Source organism: Anolis sagrei, chromosome Y (assembly GCF_037176765.1).
Source record: "Anolis sagrei isolate rAnoSag1 chromosome Y, rAnoSag1.mat, whole genome shotgun sequence".
Taxonomy (NCBI): Eukaryota; Metazoa; Chordata; class Lepidosauria; order Squamata; family Dactyloidae; genus Anolis; species Anolis sagrei.
This window is the reverse complement of record NC_090035.1, coordinates 4048458-4066958: the sequence shown is the minus strand read 5'-3', so window position 1 is coordinate 4066958 and position 18501 is coordinate 4048458. Positions and strand designations below refer to the sequence as shown.

Sequence of the window (18501 nt, the reverse complement as noted above, 5' to 3'; positions counted from 1 at the left end):
AAATAGGAAAATGGGTTTATATATCTGTGGAATGACTGGGGTGGGGCAAAGAGCTCTCTGCTGAAGCTAGGTGTGAATGTTTTAGCTGACCACCTTCATTAGCATTTGAAGGCCTGGCTGAGCCCGGGAAAATGTTCTGTTGAAAGGTGTTAAGATGTGCCTGGTTGTTTCCTCTCTGCTGTTTTGCTGTAGTAATTTTAGAGTTTTTTAATACTGGTAGCCAGATTTTGTTCATTTTCATGGTCTCCTACAGCAAAACAGCAGAGAGGAAACAACCAGGCACATCTCAACACCTTTCAACAGAACATTTTCCCAGGCTCAGCCAGGCCTTCAAATGCTAATGAAGGTGGTCAGCTGAAACATTCACACCTAGCTTCAGCAGAGAGCTCTTTGCCCCACCCCGGTCATTCCACAGATATATAAACCCATTGTCCTATTTCCAACAGACCTCACTACCTCTGAGGATGCTTGCCATAGATGCAGGCGAAACGTCAGGAGAAAAATTGCCTCCAGAACATGGCCCTATAGCCCGAAAAAACCTACAAGAACCTAGTAATTCCAGCCATGAAAGCCTTCAACAATTCATGTGCAAAGTTTGCATGCTGTCAGAAGGAGGTCCTTCTGGGGTGTGGGCTACAGAGAAGACTTGGATCCAGAGCCAAAAAAAATATATACCTTTTGAACTTTCTTGCACTCCTATTTTCTGCAGTGACTGACCAGTCATTAGAATGCGTTGTCGAAGGCTTTTGTGGCCGGAATCACTGGGTTGCTGTGAGTTTTCCGGGCTGGGACATGGCCACCCATCCCGGAAAACTCACAGCAACCCAGTCATTAGAATGGTTGCCCTTCTGAGCCAAACACTGTTGCAGGCCTCCCATGTTTACAGTTCTCTTAACACCAAATGGAAGCCAAGGCCTCTGGAATTTGCCTTGAAAGAACTACCGTGATTGTTTCTTTACGTCTTTCTTTCCTATGCTCACTTGTGATAAGTCTGTTGAAACTTTGCATCAAATCGAACTTGAAGGCACAGGGCGGAAAGCAATACGTGCCCAGGAAGAACAGAAATGGGGTCCTGTTTCGGAATGACACATCCAGGATCAATTAAAAATATTTTTTTAAAGTGCCTCATGTTATCTTCTGTCATTACCTCAGGAATCTATATCAATAAAAATGTAATATTCGTTTGTGGGATTAACAGAACTCTAAACCCAGTGGACGAATTGACACCAAATTTGGGCACAAGACACCTAACAACCCAATGTATGTCCTTCACTCAAAAAAAATTCCTTTTGTCATTTGGGAGTTGTAGTTGCTGGGATTTATAGTTCATCTACAATCAAAGAGCATTCTTTGAGTTTTGGAGTTGTAGTTCACCTACATCCAGATTTATTTATTTATCGTGTCATCAGCAACCATACCATTGTATTACAATTCTAACAGAACAAAACAAACACACAGATTAAAAAGAAAAGAAAACACACACAGATTTTGCAAACTTGGTAGTTGGTTAAATGTCCTTTGACCAGTATCTGGCCACTTGGAGTGCCTCTGGTGTTGCCGCAAGGAGGTCCTCCCTTCTGCATGTGGCAGGGCTCAGGGTGCATTGCAGCAGGTGGTCAGTGGTTTGCTCCTCTCCACACTCGCATGCCGTGGATTCCACTTTGTGGCCCCATTTCTTGAGGTTGGCTCTGCATCTCGTGGTGCCAGAGCGCAGCCTGTTCAGCGCCTTCCAAGTCGCCCAGTCTTCTGTGTGCCAGGGGGGAGTCTCTCATCTGGTATCACCCATGGATTGAGGTGCTGGGTTTGAGCCTGCCACTTTTGGACTCTCGCTTGCTGGGGTGTTCCAGAGAGTGTCTCTAGATCTAAGAAAACTATGTCTTGATTTAAGTCGTTGACGTGCTGGTTAATACCAGCTGGATGAGCTGGAGATGTCTCTGACTTGGCCCTTTCACTTGGCTGCCACTTCCCGGCGGATGTCAGGTGGTGCCATACCGGCTAAGCAGTGTCATTTCTCCAGTGGTGTAGGGCGCAGACACCCTGTGATAATACGGCATGTCTCATTAAGAGCCACGTCCACTGTTTTAGCGTGGTGAGATGTGTTCCACACTGGGCATGCATACTCAGCAGCAGAGTAGCACAGCGCAAGGGCAGATGTCTTCACTGTGTCTGGTTGTGATCCCCAGGTAATGGGAAACCCAACCTTGCCACCAAAGTAGGAAAGAAACCAATAGCCAGACAAGAGAGTGAGAACAACAATCTTCATGAACGCTTTACATCTACTGAATTGGACATGGCTCTCAACAAATGTAAGAATGGCAAAGCAGCTGGCTTGGATGATCTACGGATGGAACAAATCAAGAACTTTGGCCCAAAAGCAAGGCGCTGGCTGCTATATCCAGAGATCACTGTGGACTCAAACAATGATGGATCTGGACCAAACTCTACACAACAAATACTCAATATGCCCAAATGTGAACACTGGTGGAGTTTGGGGAAAATAGAATCTTGACATTTGGGAATTGTAGTTGTTGGGATTTATAGTTCAGCTACAATCAAAGCACATTCTGAACTCCAATGATGGAATTGAACCAAACTTGGAATACTGTTCTCCCATGACCAACAGAAAATACTGGCAGGGTTTGGTGAGCAGTGTCCCTTGGTTTTGGAGTTGTAGTTCACCTACATCCAGAGAGCACAGTGGATTCAAACAATGATGGATCTGGACCAAACTCTACATGAATACGCAATATGCCCAAATGTGAACACTGGTGGAGTTTGGGGAAAATAGAACCTTGACATTGGGGAGTTGTAGTTGCTGGGATTTATAGTTCACCTACAGTCACAAAGCATTCTGAACCCCACCAACGATAGAATTGGGCCAAACCTCCCACACAGAACCCATGACCACCAGAGTGGGCCACAGCAACGTGTGGCAGGGGACAGCTAGTATATTAATAGAATGCAAGTTAACCTATACTTATTCAAGTTTGAAACACAATTTGTACTGTTTTGTCGGTTCTTCATAATGCATTGCTAGCAATACCCACATTCTCTGTTCTTTAAAGTGATTTCTGGCTTATGTGGCGTTTTCTCAACATTTTTTCAGAGAACCATTGCTTTTCTCTTTTTCTTCCATATCAGGAGCAACCTGAGAAACTGCAAGTTGCTTTTGGTGTGAAAGAATTGGCTGGCTGCAAGGACGTTGCCCAGGAGATGCCTGGATGTTTTACCATCCTGTGGGAGGCTTCTCATGTCAGCTGGAGCTGACAGATAGGAGCTTACCCTGCTCCCTGGATCCAAACTGCCGAACTTTCGGTCAGCAGTCCTGCTGGCAAAATAGGCTAAACCTGGGGCCTGACCTTCCCTGAGAGAGAGGGTTTGACTTCCTGAAACTCACCCAATGGGTTTCTGTGGCTAAGCAGGGTTTTGAACCATTGTCTCCCATTCAATGAACTACAATCTCTATCCTTACTGCCTATTACAGGGAAAACCAGCTGATCCCCAATCCATCTAAAACACAGACATGTGCCTTTCATCTCAAGAACAGACAAGCATCCCGAGCTCTGAAGATTACCTGGGAAGGAATCCCACTGGAGCATTGCAGCGCACCCAAATCCCTGGGAGTCACTCTGGACCGTGCTCTGACCTACAAGTAGCACTGTCTGAACATCAAGCAAAAAGTGGATGCTAGAAACAATATCATACGAAAGCTGACTGGCACAACCTGGGGATCACAACCAGACACAGTGAAGACATCTGCCCTTGCGCTATGCTACTCTGCTGCTGAGTATGCATGCCCAATGTGGAACACATCTCACCACACTAAAACAGTGGATGTGGCTCTTAATGAGACATGTCGCATTATTACGGGGTGTCTGCGCCCTCCACCACTGGAGAAATGACACTGCTTAGCCGGTATTGCACCACCTGACATCCGCCAGGAAGTAGCAGCCAATAGTGAAAGGACCAAGGCAGAGACATCTCCAGCTTATCCCCTGTTTGGGTATCAGTCAGCATGTCAACGACTTAAATAGTTTTCTTAGATCTGCAGAGACACTCACTGGAACATCTCAGGAAGCGAGAGTCCAAATGTGGCAGGCTCAAACCCAGTGGCTGATACCAAATGAGAGACTCCCTCATGGGCACACAGAAAACTGGGCGACTTGGAAGGTGCTGAACAGACTGTGCTTTGGCACCACAAGATGCAGAGCCAACCTCAAGAAATGGGGCACAAAGTGGAATCCTCAACATGTGAGTGTGGAGAGGAGCAAACCACTGACTACCTGCTGCAATGCAACCTGAGCCCTGCCACATGCACAAGGGAGGACCTTCTTGCGGCAACACCAGAGGCACTCCAAGGGGCCAGATACTGTTCAAAAGACATGTAATCAACTACCAAACTCACACATTTTGTATTTTGTCTGTTGTTTGTTTTGTTCTGTTAGAAATGTAATAAAATGGCATGGTTGCTGATGACACGATAAATAAAAATCCTCTTCTTACAGTATTCAAATAAGTTCCACAAGTCACATTGACAGTATATATTTTATTGGTCTCGGGGTACATAACTGATGCCAGAACAGAAATCCACACGTAAGAGCCGAGCTGCCTCCAGCTGAGAGGGTCCCCCATTAGACGCCAGAGCGGCAAAATGCATTCTTCTGCTTTGGTGGCTCTCAGTGGTACTTCCTCCAGCGATCATGCTCTAGAACCAAAACAAACCAGTCAGTTTAAGCTGCCTTACTTTGGAGATATTATTGTATATTCTGGGGAAACTTGAACACAAAGAGGTGGTTTGAGGCGATTTTTGTTTACTGTGTTGTCAAAGGCTTTCGTGGCATTTTTTTGTTTACTTTCTCAGACCAATTAAGAGAAATCTAAAAGGTATTTAGGAAACTTAATAAAACCCAAACATGTGAAATAGGTTATTTATAAAATTCCCAAGTTGATGAGTTCTGTATGACAATTAAATAACAATGTATTGTTGAAGGCTTTTATGGCTGGAATCACTGGGTTGTTGTAGGTTTTTTCGGGCTATATGGCCATGTTCTAGAGGCATTCTCTCCTGACGTTTCACCTGCATCTATGGCAAGCATCCTCAGAGGTTGTGAGGACTGTTGGAACTAGGAAAATTGGGTTTATATATCTGTGGAATTATGTCCAGGGTGGGAGAAAGAACTCTTGTCTGCTGGAGCTAGGTGTGAATGTTTCAACTGACCACCTTGATTAGCATTTGATAGCCTGGCAGTGCCTGGGGCAATCTATTGTTGAGAGGTGATTACAATCACGAAACCAAAACAGGGACATCTAATCACCTCTCAACAAAAGATTACCCCAGGCACTGCCAGGCCATCAAATACTAATCAAGGTGGTCAGTCTAAACATTCACACCTAGTTCCAGCAGACAAGAGTTCTTTGTCCCACCCTGGTCATTCCACAGATATATAAACCCTTTTTCCTAGTTCCAACAGGCCTCACAACCTCTTGAGGATGCTTGCCATAGATGCAGGCGAAACGTCAGGAGAGAATGCCTCTAGAACATGGCCATATAGCCCGAAAAAACTTACAGCAACCTAGTGATTCCGGCCATGAAAGCCTTCGACAATACATTGATTATGTTGTTATTTATGTTTTGATTTTACTCAATGTCAATCAAGTTGGCTAACTGCAACATTCACACCTGCTGGGTTGTTGTAGGTTTCAGCAAGTTCAACAAGTTCTGCAGCTCAATGGTTTAACCCGCTGCACCACCAGGGAGAATAATAATAATAAACTAAACTTCCACAGATATATAAACCCTTTTTCCTAGTTCCAAGAGACTTCACTACCTCTGAGGATGCTTGCCATAGATGCAGGCGAAACATCAGGAGAGAATGCCTCTAGGCCATGCCCATATAGCCCGAAAAAACCTACAACAACCCAAATAATAAACTTTATTTATACCCCGCCACCATCTCCCTGATGGGGACTCGGAATGGCTTGGGTAATAATAGAATATAATAATAAATGTAATACTAATAAGAGTGAAATAATAAATGTAACAATAACAATAATAAAGTAAAATAATAAATGTAATAATAAATACAGTAAAATAATAAATGTAATAATCATAATAACAAATTACAACAGAGTAAAATCGAAAACGCGAACAATAAACAACATCAGGTTCTTGTGGGTTTTTTCGGGCTATAGGGCCATGTTCTAGAGGCATTTCTCCTGACGTTTCACCTGCATCTATGGCAAGCATCCTCAAGGATGCTTGCCATAGATGCAGGCGAAACGTCAGGAGAAATGCTTCTAGAACATGGCCCTATAGCCCGAAAAAACCCACAAGAACCTAGTGATTCCAGCCATGAAAGCCTTTGACAATACAATAAACAACATCATAAATACATAAAACATGTGAATACATAACAATATAAAACTACAATAAACACAACCACAGTGACAATGGGCGGGCTACATGTAATGATTAAAAGAAAAACCGATAAAAGGAGGAGAGTAGTTGTAGGATAAACACATTTTCAACATTAATTCTCAACCATATAATATTACGTTTTCCTTACTGAGATGGCTGTAGTTCCAGATGTAGCTGACGATGACATAACCAGTTAACATCATAGCAATACCACCAATGCCGCACTTCTTCACATCAATGTACTTTGCGATAAATCTGTCATAACCTAGCAAGAAAAAAAAAAAACTGTATTTTGTGGAGCCTCTTTTAATATCTAGCTAAGGGATCTAAAGATCCATCTCATCAATAAAAACATGCACATAAGAAAGTAGTAGAAATGATGTATAATTTGGTTTTGTCTTATAGGAGACTACACTTTACTACAGGAAAACCTTATTTAAAAGTAAAGATTTCCCCTTGACATTAAATCTAGTCAAGTCCAACTCTGGGCATGACTGCATGGAGCACACATTTGCATGTTTTCGAACTGCTAGGTTGGTAGAAGCTGGGGCTAACAGTGGGAGCTCACCCCGCTCCCTGGATTCAAATCACGAACATTCTGGTCAGCAAGTTTAGCAACTCAGCGGTTTAACCCACTGTGCCACCGCAGCCCCTAAACCTTATTTAAATGTGCTTTTTTAAAAAATGATTTTTATTAGAATCCTAGCTGTCCCCTGCCATGCTGGGCTGTGGCCCAGTCTGGTGATCTGGAAAATAAATGAGAAAGTGTTGGTTTCTAATATATGTAATTCCTTTCTGCTTGTGAGTCAACAGTATTTCTTGTTGTTTCTTTGTCAGTGTTGATGTGGAGAGTGTCTGCTTTGTCCACTCTGGAATATGCAACATATCATAGTCCTTCTTTAAGGGTCTCTTTCAAATCAGTGATACTATATCTATGTGTGTGTGTGAGAATCCTATCTATCTATCTATATTTATGACTGGATGGCTCTTTGTCAGGAGGGCTCTGATTCCATTTTCTTGCCCTGGTGAAGAGAATTGGACTGGATGGCCTTAAGTATTTTCTGTTGGTCACGGGGGTTCTGTGTGGGAAGTTTGCCCCAGTTCTGTCGTTGGTGAGGTTCAGAATGCTCTTTGATTTTAGGTGAACTATAAATCCCAGTAACTACAACTCCCAAATGTCAATGTCTATTTCCCCCAAACTTCATCTGTGTTCATATTTGGGCATATGGAATATTCATGCCAAGTTTGGTCCAGATCCATCATTGTTCGAGTCCAAAGTGCTCTCTGGATGTAGGTGAACTACAACTCCAAAACTCAAGGTCAATGTCCACCAAACCCTTCTAGTGTTTTCTGTTGGCCGTGGGAGTTCTGTGTCCCAAGATTGGTTTAATTCCATCGTTGGTAGAGTTCAGAATGCTTTTTGATTGTAGGTGAACTATAAATCCCAGCAACTACAACTCCCAAATGACAAAATCATTTTTTGAGTGAAGGGCATACATTGGGTAGTTAGGTGTCTTGTGTCCAAAATTGGTGTCAATTGGTCCAGTGGTTTTTGAGTTCTGTTAATCCCACAAACGAGCATTACATTTTTATTTATATAGATTGATTTGAGGATAAGCTGAGGGGGACTTTTTCAGCCTTAAATACTCAAGTATATACGGTAAGTCTTTTTTTTTCCCAATGGCAAATTACTGATATTTCTGTGCCTCTGGTAATTTGTAGAGAGAAGCCTGCTACTTTCTTTCAGATATACAACTACTGACATTGGTCTCATAGAAGAATTATGGAAGCACTGTGTGTTGAATCCTTCTAGAACAAGCATGGGCAAATTTGAGCCCTCCAGGTGTTTTGGACTTCAACTCCCACAATTCCCAATAGTCTACCGGCTGCTAGGAATTGTGAGAGTTGAAGTCCAAAACACCTGGAGGCATGAAGTTGGCCCACGCCTGTTCTAGAACCATGTTATCTACAGATATGTTGAACTACAATCTGTGTCATTCTCAGCCAGGGAGAAAGATTCAAACGGTAACAGCAAAAACGTGCACCTCAGAGCCAATGGTCTCCCAGATACTCACCTCCACGACAACCTTTAACAATCCCTACCGGGGTGAAATCTCGAGTGGCCAACCAGCTCGGCAGCTGCCCAACTTTCACATCCAAGAGCCGTTTATTCTGAAGAGGAACTAGGAGGCAAAATCAAGAAGGCAAAGAGCTGATTATGGGAGAGCAATCTGATGCACCTTACATTTCTATACATACTTCCTCCAAGGAACTGAGTGGGACACAACTCCCCCTACTTTCCCATGTAAGTGTTTTCACTGTCACCATGTCTATTTGCGCTGAAAACCATTTGCTTCCCTATATTACATTACATAACAAGATTTCTGTTCCTGGGTTATAAATGCCATTTCTTAATCAGTTCTATGGTAAAAGAACATGGAAAAAATTGGATTGCTGTGGGCTGTATAATCATATTCCAGTAACATTCTCTCCTGACGTCTGGCATGTATCTGTGGCAAGCGCCTTCAGAGATTTGTTCAGAGGCCGGCAGGAAATTTATTTATTTATTAATTATTCAAATTTATATGCCGCCACTCCCCTGGGGCTCAGAGTGGCTTACAAGAACAGGCTAAAATTTAACACAATTTAAAACACTTGATCATTTTAGTCACCCTCCTCTGGACACATTCCAGCTTGTCAATATCTCTCTTGAATTGTGGTGCCCAGAATTGGACACAATATTCCAGGTGTGGTCTAACCAAGGCGGAATAGAGCATGGGGAGCATGACTTCCCTAGATCTAGACACTAGGCTCCTATTGATGCAGGCCAACATCCCATTGGCTTTTTTTTTGCTGCTGCCGCATCACATTGTTGACTCTTGTTGTCCATGAGGACCTCAAGATCTTTTTCACATGTACTGCTCTCGAGCCATTCACACTTGCTTCAAATAGACAAGGACTCTTCCTCCCATCCTGGACATCATTCCACAGAGGGGGCCTCCAGGCAACAGAGACCAGGCTACCTCGATGCAGAGACTTTCATTGATTGTCTTTGCAAACTTCAAGGTTACTCAGTGCTATGCAAGCTTGCTAATTGCAACATTCACACTTGCTTCAAAATAGACAAGGGCTCTTCCTCCCACCCTGGACATCATTCCACAGAGGGGGCCTCCAGGCAACAGAGACCAGGCTACCTCGATGCAGAGACTTTCATTGATTGTCTTTGCAAACTTCAAGGTTACTCAGTGCTATGCAAGCTTGCTAATTGCAACATTCACACTTGCTTCAAAATAGACAAGGGCTCTTCCTCCCACCCTGGACATCATTCCACAGAGGGGGCCTCCAGGCAACAGAGACCAGGCTACCTCGATGCAGAGACTTTCATTGATTGTCTTTGCAAACTTCAAGGTTACTCAGTGCTATGCAAGCTTGCTAATTGCAACATTCACACTTGCTTCAAAATAGACAAGGGCTCTTCCTCCCACCCTGGACATCATTCCACAGAGGGGGCCTCCAGGCAACAGAGACCAGGCTACCTCGATGCAGAGACTTTCATTGATTGTCTTTGCAAACTTCAAGGTTACTCAGTGCTATGCAAGCTTGCTAATTGCAACATTCACACTTGCTTCAAAATAGACAAGGGCTCTTCCTCCCACCCTGGACATCATTCCACAGAGGGGGCCTCCAGGCAACAGAGACCAGGCTACCTCGATGCAGAGACTTTCATTGATTGTCTTTGCAAACTTCAAGGTTACTCAATGCTATGCAAGCTTGCTAATTGCAACATTCACACTTGCTTCAAATAGACAAGGGCTCTTCCTCCCACCCTGGACATCATTCCACAGAGGGGGCCTCCAGGCAACAGAGACCAGGCTACCTCGATGCAGAGACTTTCATTGATTGTCTTTGCAAACTTCAAGGTTACTCAATGCTATGCAAGCTTGCTAATTGCAACATTCACACTTGCTTCAAATAGACAAGGGCTCTTCCTCCCACCCTGGACATCATTCCACAGAGGGGGCCTCCAGGCAACAGAGACCAGGCTACCTCGATGCAGAGACTTTCATTGATTGTCTTTGCAAACTTCAAGGTTACTCAATGCTATGCAAGCTTGCTAATTGCAACATTCACACTTGCTTCAAATAGACAAGGGCTCTTCCTCCCACCCTGGACATCATTCCACAGAGGGGGCCTCCAGGCAACAGAGACCAGGCTACCTCGATGCAGAGACTTTCATTGATTGTCTTTGCAAACTTCAAGGTTACTCAATGCTATGCAAGCTTGCTAATTGCAACATTCACACTTGCTTCAAATAGACAAGGGCTCTTCCTCCCACCCTGGACATCATTCCACAGAGGGGGCCTCCAGGCAACAGAGACCAGGCTACCTCGATGCAGAGACTTTCATTGATTGTCTTTGCAAACTTCAAGGTTACTCAATGCTATGCAAGCTTGCTAATTGCAACATTCACACTTGCTTCAAATAGACAAGGGCTCTTCCTCCCACCCTGGACATCATTCCACAGAGGGGGGCCTCCAGGCAACAGTCACCAGGCTACCTCTATGCAGAGAACTTTACTCATTGGCTTTGCAGCTTCATGGCTGCTCAATGATATTCAAGATTGCTAATTAAAACATTCACACTTGCTTCAAATAGACAAGGCTCTTCCTCCCATCCTGGACATCACTCCACAGAGGGGGCCTCCAGGCAACAGAGACCAGGCGACCTCTATGCAGACACTTTCATTGATTGTCTTTGCAAACTTCAAGGTTACTCAATGCTATGCAAGCTTGCTAATTGCAACATTCACACTTGCTTCAAATAGACAAGGGCTGTTTCTCCCACCCTGGACATCATTCCACAGAGGGGGCCTCCAGGCAACAGTGGCCAGGCTACCTCTATGCAGAGACTTTCATTGATTGTCTTTGCAAACTTCAAGGTTACTCAATGCTATGCAAGCTTGCTAATTGCAACGTCCACATTTGCTTCAAATAGACAAGGGGGGCCTCCAGGCAACAGAGGCCAGGCTACCTCAATGCAGATGCCCTCACTGATTGACTTTGCAGCTTCGTAGCTGCTGGATGCTATTCAAGTTTGCTAATTGCAACATCCATAAACAGACAAGGACTCTTTCTCCCACCCTGGAAATCATTCCACAGGTCTGTATAGACTAGGCATAAAGCCAGCTTGGGCCTGCTCTCCAGGTGTTTTGGACTTCAACTCCCACCATTCCTAACAGCCTACCGGCTGTTAGGAATGGTGGGAGTTGAAGTCCAAAACACCTGGAGAGCAGGCCCAAGCTGGCTTTATGCCTAGGCTAAAAGAAACATTCACAGAAGGGTGGAAGGAGCGTAGGCCTCAAACCCAGTAGGCCTGAAACCCAGTAGGCCTCAAACCCAAGCCCAGCTCGATTGGGAAGGCCAGGCCCCTGGCTTCCTTTCTCCTCTTGGCCTTTGGGGCCTAGGCCTCGACGGAGCCGGGTCACCTTGGCAACTCCCTCCCTGAACGCAGCTTACCGGGTCTGTCCGCCATCTTGCCGCCCTGTCAAGGAGCTTCCGGCAACGCTGAGGGATGCTGGGAGGAGAAGGAGACCGCGCAGGCGCACAAGAGAGGTTGAGGAGGCCGCGCAGGCGCAAAAGTACTGCTTGTAGTGGGCGGGACTAAGGCCGCTCAAGCCTAAAGGGAAACGGAGTAAGCCGCGCAGGCGCAGAACGAAGAAGGGGATGTTTTGCATCACGCAAGCGCAGAAGGAAAAGATGGCGCTTTTGTAGTGGGCGGGGCTAAGACTGCGCAGGCGCACAAAGAAGAAAAGAAGGCCGAGGGTGACTCTCTTAGTGGGCGGGGCCTAATTTGCGCGGGAAAAGCAAGGTTTCCCGCCATTGCTGTGTTTTTCTCCTTGCAGGAAGGCGTTAGTCATCATAAATACATTATTATTAGGCTTGGGCAATCCATGGTTCTAAAGTACTTACAAAACTAAAGTTCTGTTGGTGAAAATGTCAGAACTCTAACAAAACTCTCAAAATTTCATAATAAATGGCAGTTCCTAATTGGTTCTGCCATTAAAATCACCAATAATGAAATAATAATTAAATTTTGAAAGTTTTGTTAGAGTTCTGAAAATTTCACCACCAGAACTTTAGTTTTGTAAGTGTTGAACTTGAACCTGATTCTCTGTTTGTTCCTCCTGATGCTAATGAAAGTATATTTACTGGTGTTAGTGGAAATGTACCTCTTGATGCCAATGCTCCTAACATTAGTGAGGAAGGAACTGCTGTAGGTTTGGAAAATGCCAATGTTCCTGAAATTAGTGAGGAAGGAACTTCTGTAGATTTGGAAAATGAAAGTACCAGTGTTCATGAGAATGTTTCAGAGGGAAGCCTTGACCTTTCCCTCCCTTCTGCACCTGGTAACTGTAATGACAACAGAAGGGGCCAAATTTGGGAAGACAGAAGTAAATCACTCAGTTTGCGTCGATCCTCCCGAATTCAAGAATTAAAAACATTGGCTTCAAAGAAGAAGGGCGGTTCACGGAACCAATTCTTGAGCTTTAATTGCCTTACGCCAGGCTGACTGTCTCAGTTCAGGCATCGTTTCAGAATTGATGAAGACCTTGGCAGTTCTCCCGGTTCCCTGGCCATAGTTTGGGAAGATTTCTAGGATATCAAGTACAGTTAGTGGATTGCTAACAGGTTCCAGTATTTCCCAGAGAGGCTTTTGGTTTTGCTTTGTCCATTTAAATTCATGTTTGCTGATTTTGCTGTGGTTTTTGACTTGCATTTTTCCTTTATTTTGTAACCATTTTTCTTCAATAAAAAAGGATTGTTTTTCACAGCCAAGTGTGGTGGATAGTTATCTTAGGGCCTCGTTCCCTGCTCTGGATTGCAACAGTAAGTACTTTAGAACCATGGATTGCCCAAGCCTAATTTTTTTATCATTTAACATTGAGAAAACCAAAGTGCTGTTCCAGGAGTCAGCAGCCAATCCCTTTCCAATGCCAGAGATACAGCGTAATGGTGTAACATTAGAAAATGTGGACCATTTCCGCTCCCTTGGCAGACACCTCTCTACCAAAGTCAACATTGACACTGAAATACAACACCGCCTGAGCTCTGCAAGTGCAGCATTTGTCCGAATGAAGCAGCGAGGGTATCTGTTTCCAGACAAAAGGCAATCCCAGTCGGGGTTGGCTTGACGCGCCTTCCTCTTCGCACGCTTCTCCCTTTCGCCCTCCATTTGTGCCTCTTCAAATTCTGCAGCACTGCTGGTCACAGCTGACCTCCAGCTGGAGTGCTCAAGGGCCAGGGCTTCCCAGTTCTCAGTGTCAATGCCAGAGTTTTTAAGGTTGGCTTTGAGCCCATCTTTAAATATCTTTTCCTGTCCTCCAACATTCCGTTTTCCGTTCTTGAGTTCGGAATAGAGCAACCGCTTTGGGAGATGGTGGTCAGGCATCCGGACGATGTGGCCGGTCCAGCAGAGTTGATGGCAGAGGACCGTTGCTTCAGTGCTGGTGGTCTTTGCTTCTTCCAGCACACTGACGTTTGTCCGCCTGTCTTCCCAAGACATTTGCAGGATTTTCCGGAGGCAGCGCTGATGAATCGTTCCAGGAGTTGCATGTGACGTCTGTAGGCAGTCCATGTTTCGCAGGCATATTTCAGGGTTGGGAGGACAATGGCTTTATAAACAAGCACCTTGGTATCCCTACGGATGTCCCAATCCTCAAACACTCTCTGCTTCATTCGGAAGAATGTTGCACTCGCAGAGCTCAGGTGGTGTTGTATTTTGGTGGCAATGTTGACGTCTGTAGACAGTCCACGTTTTGCAGGCATATGGCAGTGTTGGGAGGACAATGGCTTTATAAACAAGCACCTTGGTATCCCTATGGATGTCCCAGTCCTCAAACACTCTCTGCTTCATTCGGAAGAATGCTGCACTCGCAGAACTCGGACGGTGTTGTATTTTGGTGTCAATGTTGATGTCTGTAGACAGTCCACGTTTCGCAGGCATATGGCGGGGTTGGGACATCAACCATGAAAGTGAACAAAATCTGCCTGCCAGTATTAAAGAAAACTCTAAAATTACAACAGCACAACAACAGAGAGGAAACAATCAGGGACAGCTAATCACCTCTCAACAAAAGTTTGCTGTAGGCACTGTCAGGCAATTATATCCTAATCAAGGTCGTCAGTTGAAACATTCACACCTAGCTCCAGCAGACAAGAGTCCTTTGTCTCACCCTGGTCATGCCACAGATATATAAACCCCTTTTCCTAGTTCCAACAGACCTCACGACCTCTGAGGATGCTTGCCATACATGCAGGCGAAACGTCAGGAGAGAATGCCTCTAGAACATGGCCATATAGCCCGAAAAAACCTGCAACAGCCCAGTGATTCCGGCCATGAAAGCCTTTGACAATACAGATTCCCTTTGTTACTTCATCTGTAGCGTTCTTCTTTAATTGAATGATTAATTCTTCAAATGTTGTTAATTGTTTGCATTTCCCACATTGCTTATCCAGTTCTTAGTCCATTCTGTTTTGAGGTTCACTTTATGTAGTTTCTTTTCCTGAACAGTCTCAAAGGAAATGTAATTATAAAGTTTTTTTCAATTATGAAGGTTGTGAGCCTCTTCGGGTCTCAGTGACTGAAATAAAAAGGCACTTTTGCAGGTTTGATTAATATGATCTTTCTATGAATTCGATTCCTGGAGAGGTGTAAACAAATAGCATTTTTTAATTTGCATTTTCCCCACTTTCAAGGGCTTCTGCTTCTGCTTGGGAGTCCAATGCAGTCTCCTTCCCCAGAGGCTGGAGGGCCATCTGTCAGGAGAGTTGGAATGGTGCCTTCCTACCTTAAGAATGAGGTTGGGCTGGATGGCCCTCTTTGGGGTCTCTTCTAACTCTAAAAACAATAATACAACAACAACAAATGGAGTCTCCTTCTCTAGAGGTTTTTAAAGGAGAAGCTGCATGGTCATCTGTCAGGAGGGCTTTGATGGTGTCCTTCCTACCTGGCAGACGGTAGTAGATGTTCTTTGGGGCCCCTTCCACCTCTTAAGATTTATGACAGGCTGGAAGGCCATCTGTTGGGAGGGCTTTGATGTTGTCCTTCAAGCCCTGGAAGACTGGGGTTGGACTAAATGGCCTTCGGGGTCCCTTCGCACTCTATGAAAGGCTGGATGGTCATCTGTCTGGAGGGCTTTGATGGTGTCCTTCCTGCCTGGCAGACTGGGGTTGGACTAGATGGCCTTTGGGGTCCCTTCCCACTCGGATTCTATGACAGGCTAGTTGGTCATCTGTCGGGAGCACTTTGATGGTGTCCTTCCAGCCCGGCAGACTGGGGTTGGACTAGATGGCCTCCGGGGTTCCTTCCCATTCTTGCATTCGATGACAGGCTAGTTGACAGGTCATCTGTCAGGAGCACTTTGATGGTGTCCTTCCAGCCTGGCAGACTGGGGTTAGACTAGATGGCCTCCGGGGTTCCTTCCCACTCTTGCATTCGATGACAGGCTAATTGGTCATCTGTCGGGAGCACTTTGATGGTGTCCTTCCAACCCGGCAGACTGGGGTTGGACTAGATGGCCTTTGGGGTCCCTTCCAACTCTAGGATTCTATGACAGGCTGGATGGCCATCTGTCGGGAGGGCTTTGATGATGTCATTCCGGCATGGCAGACTGAGGTTGGACTAGATAGCCTTTAGGGTCCCTTCCCACTCTAAGATTCTATAGCAGGCTGGATGGCCATCTGTCGGGAGGGCTTTGATGATGTCCTTCCAGCCCAACAGACTGGGATAGGACTAGATGGCCTTCAGGGTCCTTTCCAACTCTAGGATTCTATGACAGGCTGGATGGCCATATTTCAGGAGGGCTTTGATGGTGTCCTTCCGGCCTGGCAGACTGGGGTTGGACTAGATAGCCTTTAGGGTCCCTTCCCACTCTAAGATTCTATAGCAGGCTGGATGGCCATCTGTCGGGAGGGCTTTGATGGTGTCCTGGCAGATGGGTTGGACTAGCTGGACTTCAGGGTCCTTTCCAACTGTAGGATTCTATAACAGGCTAGATTACCATCTGTCGGGAGGGCTTTGATGGTGTCCTTCCGACCTGGCAGACTTGGGGTCCCTTCTAACTCTCAGATTCTATGTCTCTAAAGCCTTATTTCTCCATAAACCTACAGATAGCTATGAGGTTGAATGGCCATCTGTCAGAAGGGATTGGATGGTGCCTTCCTACCTAAATAATAATAATAATATTAATAATAATAATAATAAATATAATAATAAATATATTATTATTATTATTAATAATAATAATAATAATTTATTACCTGCCTCTCCTTTCATCTCAAAGTCTAGAGTTGGACTACATGGCCTTTGGGGACTCTTCCAACTATATTTCTCTTAATAGTGTTTTGAGACTGGCTTTTTCAGGAAATAAACAGCAGATGTCAGTGTTGGAGTTCAGCAAAATTCAGAATCCAAGGAGAGAGCAAACCCATTAAAATGTTCTGGTATCTAAAAGCTTTTGAAAGGACAAATGTCGGCTTGTAAAACAAGAGTCGTTATTTATTTATTAATATTGAACGCAACCCGATAGGCCAATAAACAAACAAGCCACCAAAGGAAGCCGTACGAAATGGAGAAGGAAAGCTGGAGGTTTTTCCAGTATTAACCCTTCTCTGCAGAAGAGAACAAATTAGACAAAGCCAAGAACAAAAAAGGAAGAAATTAAAGGTTTTATTGTTTCTGTTGTGGTTACAACAACATCTGTTATAGAACTCCAGTATGCTGATGACACCGTTGTCTGTGCGCATTCAGAAGAAGATCTACAAGCCACTCTAAACACCTTCACAGAAGCATACGAGAAGCTCGGCCTGTCATTGAACATCGAGAAAACCAAAGTGCTCTTCCTGCAGTCACCAGCCATCCCCTCTCCAATGCCAGAGATACAGCTTAATGGTGTAACATTAGAAAATGTTGACCATTTCCGCTCCCTTGGCAGCCACCTCTCCACCAAAGTCAACATTGACACCGAAATACAACACTGCTTGAGCTCTGCGAGTGCAGCATTCTTCTGAATGAAGCAGAGAGTGTTTGAGGACATCCGTAGGGAGACCAAGCTGCTTGTTTATAAGCACGCCAACGACTTACATCTAGACATAGTTTTCTAAGATCTACAGAGACACTCGCTGGAACACCTCAGCAAGTGAGAGTCCAAAAGTGGCAGGCTCAAACCCAGCACTTCAACCAATGGCTGATACCAAATGAGAGACTCCCCCCTGGGCACACAGAAGACTGGGCGACTTGGAAGGCGCTGAACAGACTGCGCTCTGGCACCACGAGATGCAGAGCCAACCTGCAGAAATGGGGCTACAAAGTAGAATCCTCAACATGCGAGTGGGGAGAAGAGCAAACCACTGACCACCTGCTTCAATGCAACCTGAGCCCTGCCACATGCACAATGGAGGACCTTCTTGCGGGAACACCGGAAGCACTCCAAGTGGCCAGATACTGGTCAAAGGACATGTAACCAGCTACCAAACTCACAAGTTGTGTATTTTTCTGTTTGTTTGCTTCGTTCTGTTAGAAATGTAATATAGTGGACTGGCTGCTCTGACACGACAAATAAAATAAAGCTATTGTCCTCCCAACCCTGCTCTACGCCTGTGAGACGTGGACTGTCTACAGATGTCACATGCAACTCCTGGAATGATTCCATCAGTGCTGTCTCCGGAAAATTCTGCAAATCTCTTGGGAAGACAAGCGGACAAACGTCAATGTGCTGGAAGAAGCAAAGACCACCAGCATTGAAGCGATGGTCCTCCGCCATCAACTCCGCTGGACCGGCCACATTGTCCGGATGCCTGACCACTGCCTCCCAAAGCAGTTGCTCTACTCCGAACTCAAGAACGGAAAACTGAATGTTTGTGGGCAAGAAAAGGGATTGAAAGATGGGCTCAAAGCCAACCTTAAAAACTCTGGCATGAACACTGAGAACTGGGAAGCCCTGGCCTTTGAGCGCTCTAACTGGAGGTCAGCTGTGTCCAGCAGTGCTGCAGAATTCGAGGAGGCACGAATGGAGGGTGAAAGGG

The 18501-nt window shown here is 45.1% G+C and overlaps 1 protein-coding gene across 1 annotated transcript; it reads right to left on the bottom strand.

The window, feature by feature from the left end:
• Window positions 1-4531: 4531 nt before the first annotated feature.
• Window positions 4532-12042, bottom strand: LOC137095525 (ATP synthase subunit f, mitochondrial-like). The gene is made up of 4 exons (XM_067462285.1): window positions 11935-12042; window positions 8494-8601; window positions 6567-6683; window positions 4532-4705 (listed from the first exon to the last, which is right to left on the bottom strand). Exons 1-4 carry the CDS (start codon window positions 11948-11950, stop codon window positions 4677-4679), a joined length of 270 nt encoding a protein of 89 aa, XP_067318386.1. The 5' UTR covers window positions 11951-12042; the 3' UTR covers window positions 4532-4676.
• Between the last annotated feature and the right edge of the window lie 6459 nt (window positions 12043-18501).

What these genes read in the sequence shown, in the direction of transcription:
- LOC137095525 (XM_067462285.1), bottom strand. An exon ending in TGTTAAAGGTTGTCGTGGAG is followed by an intron (nt 6,684 to 8,493) that starts GTGAGTATCTGG and finishes TTTTCTTGCTAG; the next exon opens with GTTATGACAGATTTATCGCA. An exon ending in CTGGAACTACAGCCATCTCA is followed by an intron (nt 4,706 to 6,566) that starts GTAAGGAAAACG and finishes TTTTGGTTCTAG; the next exon opens with AGCATGATCGCTGGAGGAAG.